The sequence below is a fragment of the Balaenoptera musculus genome, chromosome 20 (assembly GCF_009873245.2).
Source record: "Balaenoptera musculus isolate JJ_BM4_2016_0621 chromosome 20, mBalMus1.pri.v3, whole genome shotgun sequence".
Taxonomy (NCBI): domain Eukaryota; kingdom Metazoa; phylum Chordata; class Mammalia; order Artiodactyla; family Balaenopteridae; genus Balaenoptera; species Balaenoptera musculus.
In genome coordinates this window covers 21,008,308-21,029,182 of record NC_045804.1, presented here as the reverse complement: position 1 = coordinate 21,029,182, position 20,875 = coordinate 21,008,308, and the positions used below count along the sequence as shown (strand labels likewise).

Sequence of the window (20,875 nt, the reverse complement as noted above, 5' to 3'; positions counted from 1 at the left end):
GCTTTTTGGGGGGGGGTATTTACTTCTATGCTTCTAGGTAATAAGCTTATGCTGGTATTTTTTAAAATTTTTTATTGGAGTATAGTTGATTTACAATGTGTTTCAGATGTACAGCAAAGTGACTCAGTTGTACATGTACATATATCCACTCTTTTTTAGATTCTTTTCCCATATAGGCCATTACAGAGTGTTGAGTTTTCTGTACTCTACAGCAGGTTCTTTTTAGTTATCTATTTTGTATATAGTAGTGTGTATATGTCAGTCCCAATCTCCCAGTTTATCTCCCCATCCCCTGATACGCTGCTACTTTTGAAATATCAAATCTTAGACACCTTTTAACTTCCTATTACCATTGGTGAAGGTTTTCTTTCACCACCGCTCTTCCTTCCCATACCTCACAATGAAATCATGATTTTTATTTTTTATTTTTTTATCATCATAATCTTTAAACCACTTTAGTTAAACCACTAAATCATGCATTTTATTTTGACTAAATAAGTATTGTTCACTGATAAGCCAATTAGTGTACTATGATTACATTTCCTTTCTCATGCAAATATTTGTTTTTTCTGGAGTTAATGTTTTTATCTTAAAAATTGATTTAGTTTTCTTATACCTATTGCTAACTTTCCCCAAATGTTCCAGCAGTTCTCTCAAATGCCTGGCAGTTTACTTCAGATATTTACACACATTGACAATCTATTCATCATTTTCTTGGCATCCCTCTCACCCCATCGTCCTGCTACAATCTGGGTCTCCTTTTATTACTCTCCTATGTCAGCTTCCCTTTTTCCTAGATCTCGCGTCTTCCTCTTTCTGGCTTGATTGTTTCATTTGCTGAACCACAAATTCTAGTAACACGCTATCAGGAAAAGGTGCCTGGGAAGTAAATTTTCTTTTGAGCATCTGAAATCTCTTTATTCTTTCTTCACACTTGAATGATCATTTGGGTGGGCACTGAATCATTTGTTCATCATTTCGAAGGCATTGTTGGCTCAGTTGGCTTTGAATCTTTCAGTGTCTGTGTTGAAAGTTTTTTTTTTTTTTTTTTTTTTGCTGGGCGTGGGCTTTCTCTAGCTGCGGCGAGTGGGGGCTACTCTTTGTTGTGGTTCGCGGGCTTCTTATTGCAGTGGCTTCTCTTGTTGCGGAGCACGGGCTCTAGGCGCACGGGCTTCAGTTGTGGCACATGGGCTCAGTAGTTGTGGCTCGTGGGCTGTAGAACGCAGGCTCAGTAGTTGTGGTACACGGGCCTAGCTGCTCCGTGGCATGTGGGATCTTCCGGGACCAGGGCTCGAACCTGAGTTCCCTGCATTGGCAGGCGGATTCTTAACCACTGTGCCACCAGGGAAGTCCCTGTGTTGAAAGTCTGATGCTGTTCTGATTTCTGATCCTCTCCAAGAGACCTGGTTCTTTTCTCTGGAAGTTTGTATGACTTCTTCATTCCCACTGTTCTGAAATTTCACAGAATGTGCCTTCATGCGGGTTTATTTTCATTCATTGGATTGGGTTCTAGATGGGTCCCTTTCAATCTGGAAAGGGAAATTCTTATTATTTCTTTGATAATTCCCACTTTACCATTTTCCCCTTCTCTTTTTCTGTGAATCCTCTTGGTCAGATATTGGATCTTTTGGACAGATCATCTGAGTTGTGTTTTGTTTTGTTTCCCCTCTGCTTCTATTTTCCATCTTTTTTGTTGTGGATTATATTCAAGGAGGTTTCCTTGGCTCTTTCAACCCATCTATTTAGTTTTAAACTCTGGGTGTTACTCTTAATTTCAATAGTCCTTTCTCAGTTGCCATTTTCATCTTCATTTTTATCCTATTCCTGAGACATATATAATTTGTCTCTTTGAGGATATTATTTATAGTTTTGTGAAATTTTTGTATACGCCTAGTGTTTTCTGATTCCTGAATTCCTCTTTTCTTTTGTTCATCTCTCTCTCTCATGTTGGAGGTTTTCTTCAGAAGTCTAGTAGTTCTTAGTTAAAGTTGAATGGTCATATTTGCTTGTTGGGCTTCCCTGTGGGGTGATTGGGGGAGGCCCTGTTTGCCAGGGTTCTGGGAGCTTCTCACCTAATCTCTGTTGTTTTAGTTCAGTGACTCTCTTGCCCTCAGCTGTGCCTGGTGTCCTCAAGCCTGGACTTGACTTTCTCCAGACAATAAGTATTCTTTCTGTCTTCTGCTGGGTTCGGAGAAAGGTAGTTATCTGGAGGATCTAAATGCTTTTTATACAGATTTTTCAACCAATTCTCCTGTTTTTAGCCAAACTTCTTATCCCTCCCTTCAACCATACCTACCACCTCCAACTTTGAGCTTTTTCAGGGTTATACAGCATACACTTACTGTTCAGTTTTCTCAGCAGTGCTAGGCAGTTACCATCACTCTGCTTTCTGGATTCCAGAATTTTATTGACATCTTTTGTCCACTGTCATCTCATTTCCCATTCTTTGTCCTTGTGGGTTTGTACCCGTTGCCCCTGCTTTACTGTCACTTTAGAAGGCCTGTGGGTCATGTTTAACCAGAAGGTCTGTGTCGTGTCCTCTTGAGCACCCCTGTGTTTGCACATGCTGGTCCCGCTGCTTGGGCTGGTTACCCCTTCCTCTCTAGCGTTACCAGCTCTCCTGCAGAGCTACTGTACCTTGGAAAGCCAGCGTACCTTGTAAAGTGTAGCACCATTCCATTTCCATGTAATTACCTTGTTATTTGTCTGCCTTTCTTTCAAAACTGTATCCTCCTTGACAGGAGGGACAAGTTTGGACAAGTCCCAGGAACACCATTCACCTTGTTATTTTGGAGTTATGTTCCAGGAGTACACCCTGGACTTGCGCACTCCTCTCACTCTGGCAGAGAGACTATGAATTCTCCAATTCTGTGTTCCTTGGGGCTTAGCAAAGCACCTGGGAAAGAGGCACTCAAATGTTCAGTGAACCAGTGACACCTCTACATGTGGCCTTCTAAATGTCACAAGTTGGCTAGAAAGCCTCTGAGGTGGAGATGTAGTATGGTTTTTGTTAGTTTGTTCATTTTTTGTTTTGTTTTGTTTTGTTTTTAATTTTGGCTGCACTGAACAGCTATGCGGGATCTCAGTTCCCTGACCAAGGATTGAACCCGCGCCACGGCAGTGAAAGCCCGGAATCCTAACCACTAGGCCACCAGGGAACTCCCTTGTATGTTTGAAAGTTGTGAAGAGAGTAGATCTTAAAAGTTCTCATCACAAGAAAAAAAAACTAACTTTGTGAAGTGACGGATGTTAACTAAACTTACTGTGGTAAGCATTCCACAATATGTACATATTTCAAATCGCTGTGTTGTATACCTAGAACTAATACAATGTTATATGTCAATTATAGCTCAATAAAACTGAGGAAGAAAATAAAAGAAAACCTCTGAGAAAATGATATATTTTGTTTCTGTGCATTTTTGTCTACTGAGGTCACAGTTATGTGATAAACTTTTTTTTTCAGACCCCAACATATTCTTCGGAAGAATAGCAACTGTGACCCTTTTTCTCTGCCTGGATAGAAGATTTTCTCTTTGTAATCAGACTTTTCCCCACCATTCTAGCCATATTTTTCTAGTTGTAAAATTGAAGGCTTGACTTTGCCCTATTTTGTGGTGGAAAGAACACTAGACTAAGTCAGGAGACTGATTATTGGATGTTGTTCCCAATGGTCGTGTCAGTGGTCTATTTCCATGCCTGTGAAGTGAAGAGGTTGGATTTTATATATTTTAAGAGCTCTTAAACAACAGCAACAATAAAAACAACCATATGCTTTTTTTTTTTTTTTTTTAATTTATTTTTGGCTGCATTGGGTCTTCGTTGCTGCACGCAGGCTTTCTCTAATTGCAGTGAGCGGGGGCTACTCTTTGTTGCGGTGAGCGGGCTTCTCATTGTGGTGGCTTCTCTTATTGCGGAGCACGGGCTCTAGGCGTGCGGGCTTCAGTAGTTGTGGCACGTGGGCTCAGTAGTTGTGGCTCGTGGGCTCTAGAGTGCAGGCTCAGTAGTTGTAGTGCACGGGCTTAGTTGCTCCGCGGCATGTGGGATCTTCCCAGACCAGGGCTCGAACTCGTGTCCCCTGCATTGGCAGGCGGATTCTTAACCACTGCGCCACCAGGGAAGCCCACTATGTGCTTTTTGTTATTGAGTTGGAGCCCAAGTATCTTGAGGGTACAGCATTGAAAAGCAGGCAATAGATTTCCTGTGTAAAGAGATTTACTATTGATTCTAGGTTGGGTCTTAGACCTTTCACTTTGGGAATATCTCAAAATAAACTTACTCATCCGAGTGGTTTTATGAGATATCTCATTTCAGTGTCTATATGTCAGTATTTAGTTATATAATTTCTTCGGTTCTCCAGTACTACCAACAGGTTCATGTCATGTAATGTCCCCTTTTGGATGGCGGCAGGGAGCTGAAGTCTCATTATTGCGATTTAAGGAGTAAGAACTCTACTGTGTAACAGTTTAGCTTGATAGGAAAAGCCTTATAGTAAAAAAGAATTTTTGTGATGCTTACATTTTCATATAAATTCTTCTGTTGGGAAACTGTACATATTTGCTTTGTCACTTATAGAAAATTTTTATGAATTATTGTACCTATTAGCTCATGCTTAAGGAAGACCAGCTTATGCCATTATGTGAAGTTAATTAGCTGCTTAAGGTATTTCAGTCTGCGCTAAAAGTATGTTACAGATTTTTTTAACTTATTAATTTTCATACCTTTTTTTTTTTTTTTTTTTAATGTCTCTGTTGGGTCTTTGTTTCTGTGCGAGGGCTTTCTCTAGTTGTGGCAAGCGGGGGCCACTCTTCATCGCGGTGCGCGGGCCTCTCACTATTGCGGCCTCTCTTGTTGCGGAGCACAGGCTCCAGATGCGCAGGCTCAGTAATTGTGGCTCACGGGCCTAGTTGCTCCGCGGCATGTGGGATCTTCCCAGACCAGGGCTCGAACCCGTGTTCCCTGCATTGGCAGGCAGACTCTCAACCACTGCACCACCAGGGAAGCCCCAATTTTCATACCTTTATTCAACAATTATTTGAGCATCCTCTAGGTACTGGGGAAGTAGCAGTGAACAGAAGAAAGTCTGTTCTCATGGAGCTCACGTCCCTAGCAGGTGGTGATGGAGGAGAGAAACAAAAAAGAAATCTATGGTGTATTGGATGGTGATGAGTATGTGAAGAAAAATTCCGCAGGGGTAGATGTGCTGTTTTAGATAGTGGTGTCAAGGGACATTTGTACAGAGACCTGAATGAAGTGAGGGAACGAGCCAGGTAGCTGTCCAGGGGAAGAGCTTTCCAGGAGAGAGAAGAAGGTACAAAAGGCCTAGGGCAGAAATGGGTGTGGCGTGTTCCAGAAGCAGAAAGGAGAGAGGTGTGAGCAAAGGAGTGTGAGCAGTGGGAGAGGTCAGAGAGGCATCCAGGGCAAAATGGACTGACTCTCTGCTGGGCCATGGTGGGAGTTTGGATCTTCTTCTGAGTGGGTTTTGAGCAGAGGAATGAAATGATCTGACTTATATTTTGAAAAGATCTATAATGTGGAGAGTAGACTGTAGAGGGACAGGAGTGAGAGCATCAAGCATCGGTTAGGAGTTTAGTGCAGTAGTTTAGGTAAGAGCTGATGGTGACTTGGATTAAGATTGTCACAGTGGAGGTAGTGAGAATTTCTCACATTCTAGATATGTTTTGAAGGTTGAGTCCACAGGATTTGTTAATGGATTGGATGTTGGGGGGAGAGAAGCAGAGAGAAGGAGGAGGAGGAGGAGGCAGGGAAGGAGGAGATAGAGGAGAAGGAGGGAGAGGAGTCAAGGCTTATATTAAAGCTTTTTAGTGTGAGCACATGCAAGAGTGGAGGTGTCATTTGCTAAAATGGGGAAGATTGGAGGGGAGGTTGGCTGGGAGAGGTTTTTTTTTTAATTTGTTTTTGGCTGTGTTGGGTCTTCTTTGCTGCACGCGGGCTTTCTCTAGTTGCGGTGCGCAGGCTTCTCATTGTGGTGGCTTCTCTTGTTGTGGAGCACGGGCTCTAGGCTTCAGTAGTTGTGGCTCACGGGCTCTAGAGCGCAGGCTCAGTAGTTGTGGCTCACGGGCTTAGTTGCTCCGTGGCATGTGAGATCTTCCCGGACCAGGGATCGAACCCGTGTCTCCTGCATTGGCAGGTGGATTCTTATCCACTGCGCCACCAGGGAAGTCCAGGGAGAGGTTTTTAATGAAAGGGTTAGTTTGGGGTACATTAAATTTGGGATGCTTGTTAGACACCCAAGTGGAGATACTGAGTAAGGCAGTGAGATAGAGGACTCGAGTTCATGGGAGAGGCTAGGGCTGGAGATGTAAATTTGGGGATTGTCAGATGTTATTTTGAAGGAGTGCTACTGGATGAATCATTTAGAAAATGAGTGCATAGAAGAAAGAAGAGATTAACTAGTGAAATAGTTTTAACAGCGAAGCCTTTCCCTTTAAAACTCCAAATTCCTTTCTTACGGAAGTTGGACTCTATCGAGATGGTATTCCATCACTGTGTTAGTAAAAATGTTCTAGTCACCAAGTGCCATAAACCAACTGACATTTAGTAGGATAAAGCAGCAGCCAGTTTATTGTGCTGACAGATTCTGTGGGCAGGGATTTGGATAGCATGGCAGGGATGGCTTGTCTTTGCTCCGCAACGTCTGAGGCCTCAGCTGGGAAGACTTGAACATCTGGGGGCACTTCTCATTGGGAGGCTGCTTCACTCACATGTCTGATGCCTGGGCCGGGATGAATCAAAGGCTGATCTCAGCTGGGACTGTACACCAGCTGCCTCTGTGTGACCCCTCTGGCCTTGGGTTTCTCACAGGATGTTGGTGGGGTTCTGGAAAATGAGCTTTCTGAGAGAATCAGGCCTTTATAGTTGCGTATCAATACTTCTGTTGGTTGGAGCGGTCGTGGGCTTAGCTAGATTCAAGGACAGGGAACAGAGACCCCTTCTCTCAGCAGGAGTAGTATCGGAGAATTGGGGGCATTCTAGTGTGTGTGGCAACCACCACAGATGCCCTTTGAATTTGAGGTTCTGCCCCCAAACCACAGTTACTTTGAAGGAAGGCGTTCTAACACAGGATCCGTGGATATGGATTCTCAGCCCCAGTTATATGGTGCTCCATGCTAAGTGACCAGGATTACCTTAATATCTCTTACAGGGAAGGTGACCTGAATAAATTCAAGAAAAGGTTCTTCCTTCTCTTCAATAAGTGTTGAACTATATTGTGGGTCTGTGAAACTGAGATTCAGAAATTTAAGTTCCCTCTCTCCACTTTATTTGTCTGTCTTAAAAGAATTTATTACTAACTTACATAGCATTCTAGATCAACGGATGCTTTTTGACTCTTTTATTTGGGCTTTGACCAAAGATAACAGTACCTACAGGCTTTTTTCCCCAGCAACTTGCCCTTCTCCTCCCTTTGTTGCCTTCAAGCCTGGAAATTTTGACGTGATGGTTTGCTTGCCCAACTTAACAGTTGTTTCTCAAAGGCTAAACTGCTGTTTGTAAAAGTTGGTGGCTTGCCTCTGATTCCTGTGAGGGTGAGTCCCTCAGCATTCAAAGCTCATTGGAAGGATGCTTTGCTTCTCTCGAGAAAAACCTCCAAATTAGGGCTTCCCTGGTGGCGCAGTGGTTGAGAATCTGCCTGCCAATGCAGGGGACACGGGTTCGGGCCCTGGTCTGGGAAGATCCCACATGCCGCGGAGCAACTAGGCCCGTGCGCCACAACTACTGAGCCTGCGCGTCTGGAGCGTGTGCTCCGCAACAAGAGAGGCCGCGATAGTGAGAGGCCCGCGCACCGCGATGAAGAGTGGCCCCCGCTTGCCACAACTAGAGAAAGCCCTCGCACAGAAATGAAGACCCAACACAGCCAAAAAATAAATAAACAAATAAATTTAAAAAAAAAAAAAAAACCTCCAAATTCTAGGTAACCAATCATACAGGGTAGAGCTAATCTTGTTTTCCTAGATGCGGTTGCATATTGGTGCCATACTTTTCAGTATTGTAGCCATCGGTGAGTGTTCAGTAGGAACTTTTGCAGTGGAGGTGGTGTTTATATGTGTGAGTAAAGGAAGCTATAAAGGAAAATACTCATTTGGTGTCTTAAATTTGATATCAGAATGATATGTGAGGGTCAGATGGAGGAGATGGACTCAAAACAAAAAAAAAGCCTCAGCCACATACCTAAGTACTGTGGGCATTCCGAGTGGAAGCAGTGGTTGGACTATGGGTAGGGTTAGGGAATGCCTCTCCAGCGGAGACAAGAAAGGGACATATAACACCACCAAGGGGAAAAACATTTTAGGCAAGAGCATCTCTGAGAAAGGAACAAAGTCTGTGGGGGCTGGAGGCGAGGGCTAGGGGGAGATGAGTTGACTTGACATTTTGAAAACCATCTTGAGGCTGGAGAGAGGAGCTGGAGGGGCCAAAGTTGGCTGAGGAGTTGGGGAGCCTTAGCCGGGGGTGAAGATTTTGGGTGGGACAGTATGAAGCTGGTGTATGGGGTTTTTTTTTAAATTTTTATTTATTTATTTTTAAAAATTTATTTTATTTATTTATTTATTTTTGGTTGTGTTGGGTCTTCATTGCTGTGCGCGGGCTTTCTCTAGTTGCTGTGAGTGGGGGCCACCCTTTGTTGCAGTGCGCGGGCTTCTCATCGCAGTGGCTTCTCTTGTTGCGGAGCACGGGCTCTAGGCGCACGGGCTTCAGTAGTTGTGGCTCGCGGGCTCTAGAGCGCAGGCTCAGTAGTTGTGGCGCACGGGCTTCATTGCTCTGCGGCATGTGGGATCTTCCCGGACCAGGCCTCGAACCCGTGTCCCCTGCACTGGCAGGCAGATTCTTAACCACTGCGCCACCAGGGAAGTCCTGGTGTATGTTTTTGAACTGGGAGAGTTGCTGTGGTTTTACTCTTATTGAAAGGTCACTGAAGGGTCATCCTTGAGTTTTTGAAACAGCAAAACTGAAAGAGTTGGTCTGCTCCTCAGAATACTTCTTACTGGACACAGTGTCCTTGCCTGGGAGAATCTGGTGCGGTCAATGTAGCTGTAATTCATACCAGTGGTTTATTCATTCCATATGTTTTTTTGAGTATCTGTTAAGAGCTGGGCATCCTGCTGGATGCTGGGGGGGTGAAGGGGAGGACACACTGGTGATCAAAAGCCCAAGCTCTTCCTGTCCTCAGGCTGGCAATCTGGCGTAGAGGTTACAAGTGCAAGTTACGGAGTCACAGTGCTCAGGTCCAAGTAAGGAGAACATCGGGATCTTTCCCAAAGCAGTGTCTCCCTGAACAGCAAAATTGGGGAAGTTTTAAGCTAAGGGTACACGCATATTCATGAAGGGGCTTGGGCAGAGGGGAATTCAGCATAGAATTAGGGCAAAGGTCTACAGAGTCCAAGCTTTAGTTGATTGAAGTCAAGAGGGTCAACATCATTGTTCTATCCTTCACCTGGATGGGGGCCTTAGTTCCTGCAGAACTCAAAGATATATTATCATGTATATCTCTTGAGGAGGAACTAGGACTTTGCTTTATTACTTCGCTGTTGTTTGACTGCCTTTTCTCTGTTGGTGCACTCCTGTGTTCTCTTAAGATCATTAATTACTGAGACCTGTTCAAGGGCAAGCATTGCAGCCAGGCGTAGATCACAAAATGGCTTAGGCCAAAATGGCTTCTCTTATGTTGAGAAAGCCATTCCTGGTTCACTTTCTGCAGGGACCCCCTTACCTATCTGCTTGCAGACTTGTCACTTGTCTGCTTAAAACTCTACAGATCTCCCCATTACCCTTGGGCGAGAGTTCCTGTTTCTTCTTGCGGCTTACACCAGAGCCTTCTCCAGCCTCATCTCATGCCATAGTTTCCTGATGCAGTCTCCACAGGGCTCTGCTTCATTACAACTGCCTGGACCCCATCCTTGGGGATGATTATTCAGTACATGTAGAGTAAGGACCAGCCCCTCAGGTGATTGTGATGTGCATCCTGGGTGAGACCTGATCTCTGCTCTTGTTCCAAGGTTCTCAGTCTGGCCACACCTTAGCATTGTCTGAAGAGCTTTTAAGTATTGAAACCTGGTTCCCACCCTCAGCAGTATTCCCATTTGGCATCTGGTTTGGTTCCCGGGCATCTCTGTTTTATTTTAAAAAAAAATCTGCCCTTGTAATTCTGATCTGCAGCCAGGGTTGAGAACCTCTGCATACAGAGGGCAGAATCAAGGAGTAGATGTTGTGGGAAAACAGATCCTGATTCTGGAGTGATTTACCCTTTCAGATCTCCAAGTATCTGAAAAGCCACTCTTCCGTAATTTATATTTTTCTCTCCTAACCTCACTTCCTGCTCCCCAAGTCATCTTCCTGGGCAAAACGTTCAAGTTCTTGGACTCCTCACACCCTGACTGCCCCTCCCTGAATGTGTTTGTTTTTTAATGCACCATTTAAATTGTGATACAATTAGAATATCACTAGGTGTGGGCCAGTTAAGCTGGACTAATAGACCCTTTCATCCAAATGCTACATATGTCTGTTAAAATATCATTAGATCACACTGACTTGGTATTATGGTTGACTCATGCGTGACTTAAAATCAATGAAAACTCCCACTGTAGCATAGAGGTTAAGAGCAGGAATTCTGAAAACGGACTTATTTGGGTTAGGATTCCAGCTTCATGCCTTTACTACCTGTCTGACCTTGGGTGAATCACTTAAAATTCTGTGCCTCATTTTCCTCCTCTGTAAAATGGGTATAAAAATAGTGTCTGTCTCATAGGGTTGTCGTGAAGATGAAATGAATAAATAATTATGTCAAGTACTTAAAAGAGTGCCTTGCACATAGTAAGTGCTGTATAAATATTAGCAATAACCATTAGTTCTTTGGACTGCTCTTAAACGAAGATTCTTATTTTTCATCTTTTTCGTTCATTTGGATATCGCTTGGTGTTTTCACCTTTAGGCTTTTAGGACCTGGAGCTATCCTTAGGTGAACTATGGGTAGAGATATTTGATCAGGGCACCACCCAACCCTCTCTCCCCTTCACTCACACCAAATCACAGTATTACTAACTCCTCCCTCAGGATGTTACAAAGACCCATTAAAATGCATGTAAGCAGGGAAAGCTGACTTTATCATTTAACAGGACTAATCCGATTATTTAATCTATGTTTCCCAGGGCATTGAGGAAATGGATTTGGCATAAGAAATGCTGATGAAAGGGATGCCATGAGGGGAAGGAACAATATGGCAATGAGGTGTACCCAGCACATATAGGAGGGATGCTGTACATCCGTTATTATTTTAAAACCTATATAACAATCCTTCAAAAGAGGGATACTTCCCCATTTTACTAAAGGAGAAGCCTGTTATGTAGTCAAGTAATATCTCCCAAACAAACAGCTGATAAATGGTAGGCAGGGCTTGCACCCAGGCCCATCCAAGGTCAAGTCTCTCGGTCCTTGGCTTTACACCACACCGCCTCAGAGGAGCGTGTCTGGTTGGCGGAGGGGACGTGTGACAAAGTGGGGGGCCACATGATGCTCAAATTTAGTTTGTTTTGTGGTCTTTTTCTGGAGCTCAGACCTGTTCTCAGGCAACTTTAACCATAAACTTCGCACTCAGTAATGGACAAAGCGCATCTAGTTGTGTTACTTTCAGTTTAGAGGGAATTATGTTTGTTATGCTCTTGTTCTTTTAATCTGAAATATTTGTGATCAAATATGCTGCCTATCGCAAATGAAGTTTGGAGAATATGTCCATTTTTGTTTTTGTTTTTTAATTCCATAACACTATTAGATTTGAAATAAGAGGCCTTGGCAATTCATAGTTTTCAGAATCTTTTTCTCAGAGGTAGCTGCGTGAGCACTAGATTTTGGGTAGTGCTTTTGGTTTTGTTTTTAACATCCTGAGTGTCCTTCATGGATCAAGGCACTAGGTTTTCCTTCCTTTCTGCTGTTAGCATTCCTGGTAGTCTCCACCTCTTACACTTAACTGTAAACCTGATACATTTTATTCTCTGTGTTTCTGGATTTAAATTAGATAACTATACAAAAGTAGTGCTAGTGATAAGACTTTACACATGTCAGGATTCGGAATGGAAAAAATCACGTGCTCAGCACAAGATGCTTGAACTTTTCCAAGAATTAAAGTGAGATAAGAAGAATGAGGGATAGTAGAACTTGGGGGGTTGAATGCGCTCCAGAGTATCATTAAAACTGTTCTTTCGCTTACTTCTCCGAGCTCTGCTCCCCAGTAATTTAGTACTTCTTTCTTGTATTCAATTTTGCCACCTTAGTAGGGAACTATAATTCAAGTTCTCTTATATCTCAATGTCCATTTTTTGCAAAGAAGTGTTGGTTTCTGACTTTAAAGCAAATCCTATTATTTGTAATTGAATATATTTGAATATTACAATGAGGTTAGTTCAAATTGGGCACTCAAGTGTTAATATTTTGTCTTTTTAGGAAATCAAAACTAGATCTCTGCAAAGACTTCTTATTGTTAAAGGCAAACATCTAGTCTTAAACTTTACAAAGGAACTATTTGGATTTGTAAACAAGGAAATTATATATTTACTATACAAGTGTACTTATTTCGAATTATCTTTTTAAATTTGAAATTCCAAAGTCTTAATGTCTAGTGTAATTATCAATGGTGAAATAGTTAAGCTATAATATTTAAGTGTGGACTCCCTGTTATTCGTTACACCTTTAACCCAACAGTGAAAATGTCATGAAGATTGAGTGTCTTTGTCTAGCATTAATTGCCTTTTAGTTTTCCTCATTTTTTTCCTCCTCCCTAATTTACTTTAAGGGGTTTGCAGCTACCTCATATTATTTTTGGAATGTGGTATGGCGAGAACAAAAAATTGGAGCTTATAATTATAAATAAATTCTGTGACCCTTAATGGAATTTTCAGGATTATATTGAAAACACTAATAGAAACCAAATAGTTGTTCTGTGGGCTTTAAACAGAAATCCAGTTGTATAGAACATGTTTACTATAAAATAAGAGTTAAAAGAGAATAGAAAGCTGTAAAAATCCTATGATCCTAACTTTCAGAAAGAAATAAAAAATATATATACATACCCTGAGATAGATTAAGAGGAATTATATCAACATGTCCAACATGTCAATTGTAGTTCTAGATAGTATGATGATACGATATGGGTGATTTTATCTTTTGGTTTTTGTTTTTGTATTTCTCCAAATTTTCCACAGTGAACATTATTACTTTTTTTTTTTCTTAGGCCACACCATGAGGCATGTGGGATCTTAGTTCCCCGACCAGGGATCGAATCCGTGCCCCCTGCAGTGGAAGCGTGGATTCTTTTTTTTTTTTTTTTAAATTTATTTTATTTATTTAATTTTTGGCTGCATTGGGTCTTCGTTGCAGCTTGCGGTCTTTCTCTAGTTGCAGCGAGTGGGGGCTACTCTTTGTTGTAATGTGCAGGCTTCTCATCGTGGTGGCTTCTCTTGTTGCAGAGCATGGGCTCTAGGCACGTGGGCTTCAGTAGTTGTGGCACACGGGCTCTGTAGTTGTGGCTCACGGGCTTAGTTGCTCTGTGGCATGTGAGATCTTCCCGGACCAGGGCTCAAACCCGTGTCACATGCATTGGTAGGCGGATTCTTAACCACTGCACCACCAGGGAAGTCCCAGAAACATCTTCTTAAAAGGACTGGTTTCAATAGAAATTAGTACCATTTCTATGTTATTTTATACTTTGGTTGCCTTAGTCACTGGGCCTTTCCTGACGGCAAAGAGGAGCTTAGTGTAGGCAACAGATAATATACAAGTATGAATAAATATGTTCTATTTTAAATGTAGGTATTTCTAATATAGAGTATGGCTAACACCCAAAGAAAAATCTTGGGACGCATTACAAGGTAGAACAGAAATTATCTTTAGATTGCTTTCTGTTCTGGATTATTGTACACGCCTGGTTTTCGTCCCTCTCCTCACTTTCACCCCTGACTCACTCACCCTTGTCGTAAATCCACTGGTGCCTGCATGTGAAGAACAGGTGTTAATTTAAAAAGATGTTTTATGGAATGATGTAATGAAGCCTTTTGTAAGTCGTCTTGACTTGTGGTTCTCAACACATCCCTTGGTTTCTTTAGATTGAAGTGTATAAATGAGAACTGTGACTTGGACAGACCTTTTTAGCGATCTTTACAGTAATAAGTTCCCCGTTAAACAGTAGTCGTTTGCCTTATGACTTCTTGTTAGTAAGTTATCCCCAAGAGGTTGAGAAATTCCTCTTTTGAAAAGTCCAGAAAGTCTTTGGTGACTTGCTGTTTCATTTTTATTGTTCTTTTCTTTTCAGTTGTAGAAAACGGGATCACACTCACCTTTCCTTTATCTGCTAACATTTACTATCTTCGAACCTTAAACTGAGTAAACGCCTGCAGATAATTAAGAGAATGTATTGCCCTAAGCCAGCCACTGTATGGAATGAATTGACTTCTCTCCTCTGCACCCAGAATGGTGCTGGGTACTCACATTGTTGTGCAAATCACTCTCTGTGTTCTGGAGTTCAGTGAAAGTGGTTATTAGGTCAGGCTTAGAATTATTCCATAGGTAAGAAATACTTCAGTTAGAATTTAGTAGAGTCCTTCATATTAACTTGTAATTTGAAAAACCAGAATTGAGATTGTGAAATCAAGTGGGCTTAAAAACAGTTTTTTTCCAGTAAGACAGTTACCACAAAGCCAGTTGGCAATGGTTTTCCTAGACAATTTGGCTTTTGATCTCTTGAGGATCTAGAGTTCTTATGAAGAGCAATTGGTCTGATTGCCCTGTGGCTCCTGTTAGTTAAGTATGGTTTGTAGCTAAGCAGCTGGTAAGGAAATCACTGACTCTTTGTCCATGTTCTCCTTGAAAATACTACCTGCTCTTTGGCTTTAATTTAGAATGATTTTTTTTAAAATATAGAATAGCTATTAAGTATTACCTACCGTGATTAGACTGAGAAGTAGAACATAACATCAGTCATTTTTGGTCCCTTAATTTTATGGAAAATACTGTTAGCTGGTTTCTGGTTTAAGAAATAGCCCGATTATTATACTACTTACTAAAACTAACTAAAACCAAAACAACAAAAAGCCTCTGAGTAATGGACTAGAAACGAATTGGCAAATTTTCAACAACTTGTAATTTTTTAATGGTATATGAGTTTGAAAATGCAAATATTCATGCATGACTACATTGTTAATCCATAATTGAGCAGGTATAGTGTGATGCTGCTTTATGGTTTTAATTTGGAACTTCAGAGAGCAGACTGTGATGGCTCTACATTTGTATCCAAGATCAGCAATTAAATAATGAGTCTATTTTTTTTATTAGTCTATTTTTTAATTGATTTATAACACAGGAGTTTATTATGAAAAGTAGGTGTCTATTTCTTTAAATCCTTTATTAGAGCATGGCTTTTGGGTTACATAATCTAGAGCAGTAGTGTCCAATAAAAATAGAATGCAAGTCACAGATGTAATGTTAAAGTTCCTAATAGCCACATTAAAAGAAGTAAAAAGAGATGGGTGGAATTCATCTTAATAATATATTTTATTTGGGGAATTCCCTGGCGGTCCAGTGGTTAGGACTGGGCACTTTCACTGCCGGGGCCCAGGTTCAATCCCTGGTCAGGGAACTAATATCCTGCAAGCTGTGTGGCGTGGCCAAAAAAATATATATATGATATATATATATTTATATATATATGTATGTATATGTACACACACATATATAAGTAAAACATATATACATATATATAAAATGTAATCCAATATATCTAGAATATTAACATTTCAATATTAGTGAGATATTTTACTTTTTTTTTGTACTAAGTCTTCAAAATCCAGTGTATATTTTACAGTGTATTTCAGTTTGAAACCAGCCACATTTCAAGTGCTCAGTAACCACATATGGCTAACTGACTACTGTATTGAATTATGTGGGTCTGGAGTTTCATACATTCACATGCAGTAGAATCTACATAAATTGGCATATTACGCAGATGTCTATGCAAGTCAAGTCCTGAGAAACACAAGGCAGATCCTGATGCTTTTAGCCTAGGAGGCAGATTTTTTTTTTTTAATTGGAGTATGGTTGTTTTACAATGTTGTGTTAGTTTCTACTGTACAGCGAAGTGAAGTAGAGTTCCCTGGGCTATACAGCAGGTTCTCATTAGTTACTTGTTTTATACGTGTTAGCGTTTATATATTAATCCCAATTTTCCAATTCATCCCACCCTCCCTTTCCCCCCTTGGTGTCCATACATTTGTTCTCTACATCTTTGTCTCTATTTCTGCCTTGCAAACTGGTTCGTCTGTACCATTTTCTAGATTCCACAAATATGCGTTAATATATGATATTTGTTTTTCTCTTTCTGACTTACTTCACTCTGTATGACAGTCTCTAGGTCCATCCACGTCTCTACAAATGACCCAATTTCGTTCCTTTTTATGGCTGAGGCAGATTTTTAACTTGGCCCTAATGTGAATATTGTAAGAGAGTTCTAATGGCCTTTGATTTCTTTTTTTTTTTTTTAATTTTATTGGAGTAGAGTTGATTTACAATGTTGTGTTAATTTCAGGTGTATAGCAAAGTGATTCAGTTATACATATATTTATTCTTTTTCAGATTCTTTACCCATATAGGTTATTATAGAATACTGAGTAGAGTTCCCTGTGCTATACAGTAGGTCCTTGTTGGTTATCTATTTTATATATAGTAGTGCGTGTATGTTAATCCCAAATTCCTAATTTATCCGTCCCCTCCACGTTTCCCTTTTGGTAACCGTAAGTTTGTTTTCAAAATCTGTGTGTCTGTTTCTATTTTGTAAATAAGTTCATTTGTATCATTTTTAAAAATTAGATTATACATATGAGTGATAGCATATATTTGTCTTTCTCTGTCTGACTTGCTTCACTTAGTATGATAATCTCTAGGTCCCTCCATGTTGCTGCAAATGACATTATTTCATTTTTTTTTTTAGAACTATATTTTTATTTTATTTTTATTTTATTTATTTATTTATTTTTAATAATGAAACTTTCTAGGAGTTAAGCCAGCATTTTATTTATTCATTTATTTTTGGCTGTGTTGGGTCTTCGTTTCTGTGCGAGGGCTTTCTCTAGTTGTGGCAAGCGGGGCCACTCTTCGTCGCAGTGCGCGGGCTTTTCACCGCCACGGCCTCTCTTGTTGCGGGGTACAGGCTCCAGTCGCACAGGCTCAGTGGTTGTGGCTCACAGGCCCAGTTGCTCCGCGGCATATGGGATCCTCCCAGACCAGGGCGCGAACCTGCGTCCCCTGCATTGGCAGGCAAACTCTCAACCACTGCGCCACCAGGGAAGCCCTATTTCATTCTTTTTTATGGCTGTGTAATTCCATTGTATATATATACCATATCTTTATCCATTCCTCTGTCGATGGACATTTAGGTTGCTTCCATGTCTTGGCTATAGTAAACAGTGCTGCAGTGAACACTGGGGTGCATGTATCTTTTCGAGTATGGTTTTTTCCAGGTGTATGCCCAGGAGTGGGGTTGCTGGATCATATGGTAGTTCTATTTTTAGTTTTTAAGGGACCTCCATGCTGTTCTCCATAGTGGTTGTAGGCCTTTGATTTCCTGTTGAGAGTAAAATTCGACATGGTTACAATGCTTCAGCGTGTAGCATGCGCTTCAGTTACTGCTTTCATTAACCAGTGTTTAGCGTACATGTACCACTGCCCAGGTAGCATCACATCGGTCCTGTGGCAGGTTAATCTTGGGGGTGCGACTGCAAAGGAGTGGTAGCTGAAAATGCTCGGGAGGTGCCTAAGACATTGTTTAAAAAACTCCCAAGCACCTAGGAAACTTAACTTATTCCCCTCTAATGTTGTTGGAAGATTTAGTTTATTTATGGAAACATATTGGCCTGACTGGGGCAAATACCTCATTCTGACATTCTCATCTCTTTGCTTTACTGAACTTTTTCACCAGTGGAACTTAAGCCCTTGGTACTTGAGGAGGGAAATACTTTAGATCTGTGGCATAAGTGTAAAGCACACACCGGTTTAGAAAACTTAGTACAAAAAGAAGAATGTAAAGTATCTCATTAATAGTTTTTGTATGATCGCATGTTAAGATGATAACATTTTGGTTATATTAGGTTAAAGAAAATGTATTATTAAAGTTAATTTTACCTCTTTCTTTTTACTTTTTTAATATGGCACCTAGAAAATTTAAGATTACATATGCGGCTTGTATTAGATTTCTCTTGGATGATGCTGCCTTAGTTTTTTTTTTTTAATTAATTAATTGATTGACTGATTTTTAGCTGCATTGCGTCTTCGTTGCTGTGCAGGCTTTCTCTAGTTGTGGCGAGCGGGGGCTACTGTTTGTTGTGGTGCACGGGCTTCTCATTGCAGTGGCTTCTGTTTGTTGAGGAGCATGGGCTCTAGGCACACGGGCTTCAGTAGTTGTGGCACACGGGCTCAGTAGTGTGACTCTCGGGCTCTAGAGCGCAGGCTCAGTAGTTGTGGCACACTGGCTTAGTTGCTCCGTGGCATGTGGGATCTTCCCAGACCAGGGCTTGAACCCGTGTCCCCTGCATTGGCAGGCGGATTCTTAACCATTGCGCCACCAGGGAAGTCCCTGCCTTAGATTTTTAATTGTTCAGTTAAAGACTGCTGTGAGGGGACTGCCCCTGCTTTCCTGAATATGTGCTTGAAAGCTTGATCAGTTGATGCCACCTTTGCAGTAGCAAGGGGGTATGCTGTTTCTGTCCCCACAAGAAGGGGAAGGAGAACAGCAGCACAGCCCTCTTGAATTCTGTAAGGACCCCAGATTCTGAACAACTTGGTGATCATTTAACTTGCTGCTCTGAGAACACAAGACCTGTTGGTTTTGTCACCAGTTTGCCTTTTTATGAAAGGACCAGTAATTAGGTGCTTATTCATGCCTTCTCCAAGAAATAAATCAAGCACTCTAGTGAAGTGTATGTATTTGTATGTATTCTATCTTTCAGTAAATGTTCTCACTGTCCCAGAGAACCATCTCAATATACTTTGATGCATATATACCTTAGTCTTTGGCTCCTACTCATAGTTATTTTTTACAGCTTCTTATTTTTTTTAGTTTTATTTATTTATTTATTTATTTTAATTATGGCTGTGTTGGGTCTTCGTTTCTGTGCCAGGGCTTCCTCTAGTTGTGGCAAGTGGGGGCCACTCTTCATCGCGGTGCACGGGCCTCTCACTATCGCGGCCTCTCTTGTTGCGGAGCACAGGCTCCAGACGCGCAGGCTCAGTAGTTGTGGCTCACGGGCCTAGCTGCTCCGCAGCATGTGGGATCTTCCCAGACCAGGGCTCGAACCCGTGTCCCCTGCATTGGCAGGCAGATTCCCAACCACTGCGCCACCAGGGAAGCCCTATTTTTTTACAGCTTCTTAAGACTACTTGGTCTGTATTGCTATTTCCATGACCCAAGCTATTCAGAAAGAGGACTCAAGGTGGTTAGCTGGCTTGGCTTCTCCTTGAGCATTTCCCTGGGGTGTTCATGAACCTGGGGACAAGCTGAATGCCTGGTTTTTAGCTTCTCTTCTTTCTCATCCCAGACTGAGAAATTTTAGAAACAAAATTACTCTTTTTTTTGAGTGGGAGAATCCCAGGCAGGTCCTTGCTTATGTGTTTAAACCTGTAGTCTTGGAATTAGCTCTCTGCCCTCCCTGAACACCCATATCCCACATTTTGTTCTTAGTTTAAAGATCAAACTTAGGTTTACTGTGTTTCTACCTCCCAGTCCACCTAAAAGGAGTGTAGAGTGGGAAGAAAGGAACTCACATCTGTTGAGCATCTGTTGTGTGCTAGACACTGAGCTGGGTGCTCAAGAAATACTATCTCAGTAACCCCGAGGGGTGGGAATTATGATCTCTGTTTGATAGAGGAGGAAATGGAAATCTGGAAGTTAAGTAATTTCTCAGCTTCACATACCTCTGAGAGATAATGGATTCTAGAACGTGGCATCATGCCCACATTGTCATCCTGGTTTAGGAGAAAGAAGCTGCGATGTGGTTCCAGAGGTAGAGATTTGAATGTATATGTGTTGTTCTAAACTGGGAGAAACATGGAAGATCCTTTCCAAAGCACCTTTTATCCCTAATCACAGACCCGATGCCTGTGTTGGATAGATTGTTTCCCCTTACTGGGGCTTGTAGTGACCATATAAACCTTTGGTTTGCAGTTGTGACCCCTGATTCCAGCAGAATGGCCCAATGGAATCAGCTACAGCAGCTGGACACACGGTACTTGGAGCAGCTTCATCAGCTGTACAGTGACAGCTTCCCGATGGAGCTACGGCAGTTTCTGGCCCCTTGGATCGAGAGTCAAGATTGGTAAGTCCTTCTTGAGAAACTCCCCAAATTGTTAAGTTAGAGCAGATCATGTCTCTTGCCTCAAACTAAAACTTAACTCTTTGCTAACTATTTCATTGAAAAGCTTATGGGTACAGGTGATGTGATAAAAGAGAACAGAAGATAGAGAGGTCATTTTAGTCTTGTAAAAACATTTTCTGGGCTTCCCTGGTGGCGCAGCGGTTGAGAGTCTGCCTGCCAGTGCAGGGGACACGGGTTCGAGCCCTGGTCTGGGAAGATCCCACATGCCGTGGAGCGGCTGGGCCCGTGAGCCACAACTGCTGAGCCTGCGCGTCTGGAGCCTGTGCTCCGCAACAAGAGAGGCCGCGATAGTAAGAGGCCCGCGCACCGCGATGAAGAGTGGCCCCCGCTTGCCGCAACTGGAGAAAGCCCTCGCACAGAAACGAGGACCCAACACAACCAAAAGTAAAATATAAATAAATACAAATTTAAAAAAAAAAAAAACAAAAAAACAAAAAAACATTTTCTACATTAGA

General features: G+C 41.8%; 1 protein-coding gene across 4 annotated transcripts in view; it reads left to right on the top strand.

Annotated features, from left to right (window-relative positions):
- The window catches only part of STAT3 (signal transducer and activator of transcription 3), a 66,344-nt gene that overhangs the window by 15,417 nt on the left and 30,052 nt on the right, over positions 1-20,875 (top strand). For all 4 annotated transcript variants that reach the window (XM_036838409.1, XM_036838412.1, XM_036838410.1 and 1 more), the window contains exon 2: positions 20,210-20,360. In XM_036838409.1, the coding sequence (XP_036694304.1) occupies positions 20,233-20,360 (128 nt within the window). In that variant the 5' untranslated portion in view covers positions 20,210-20,232. The remainder of the gene's footprint in view (positions 1-20,209; positions 20,361-20,875) is intronic.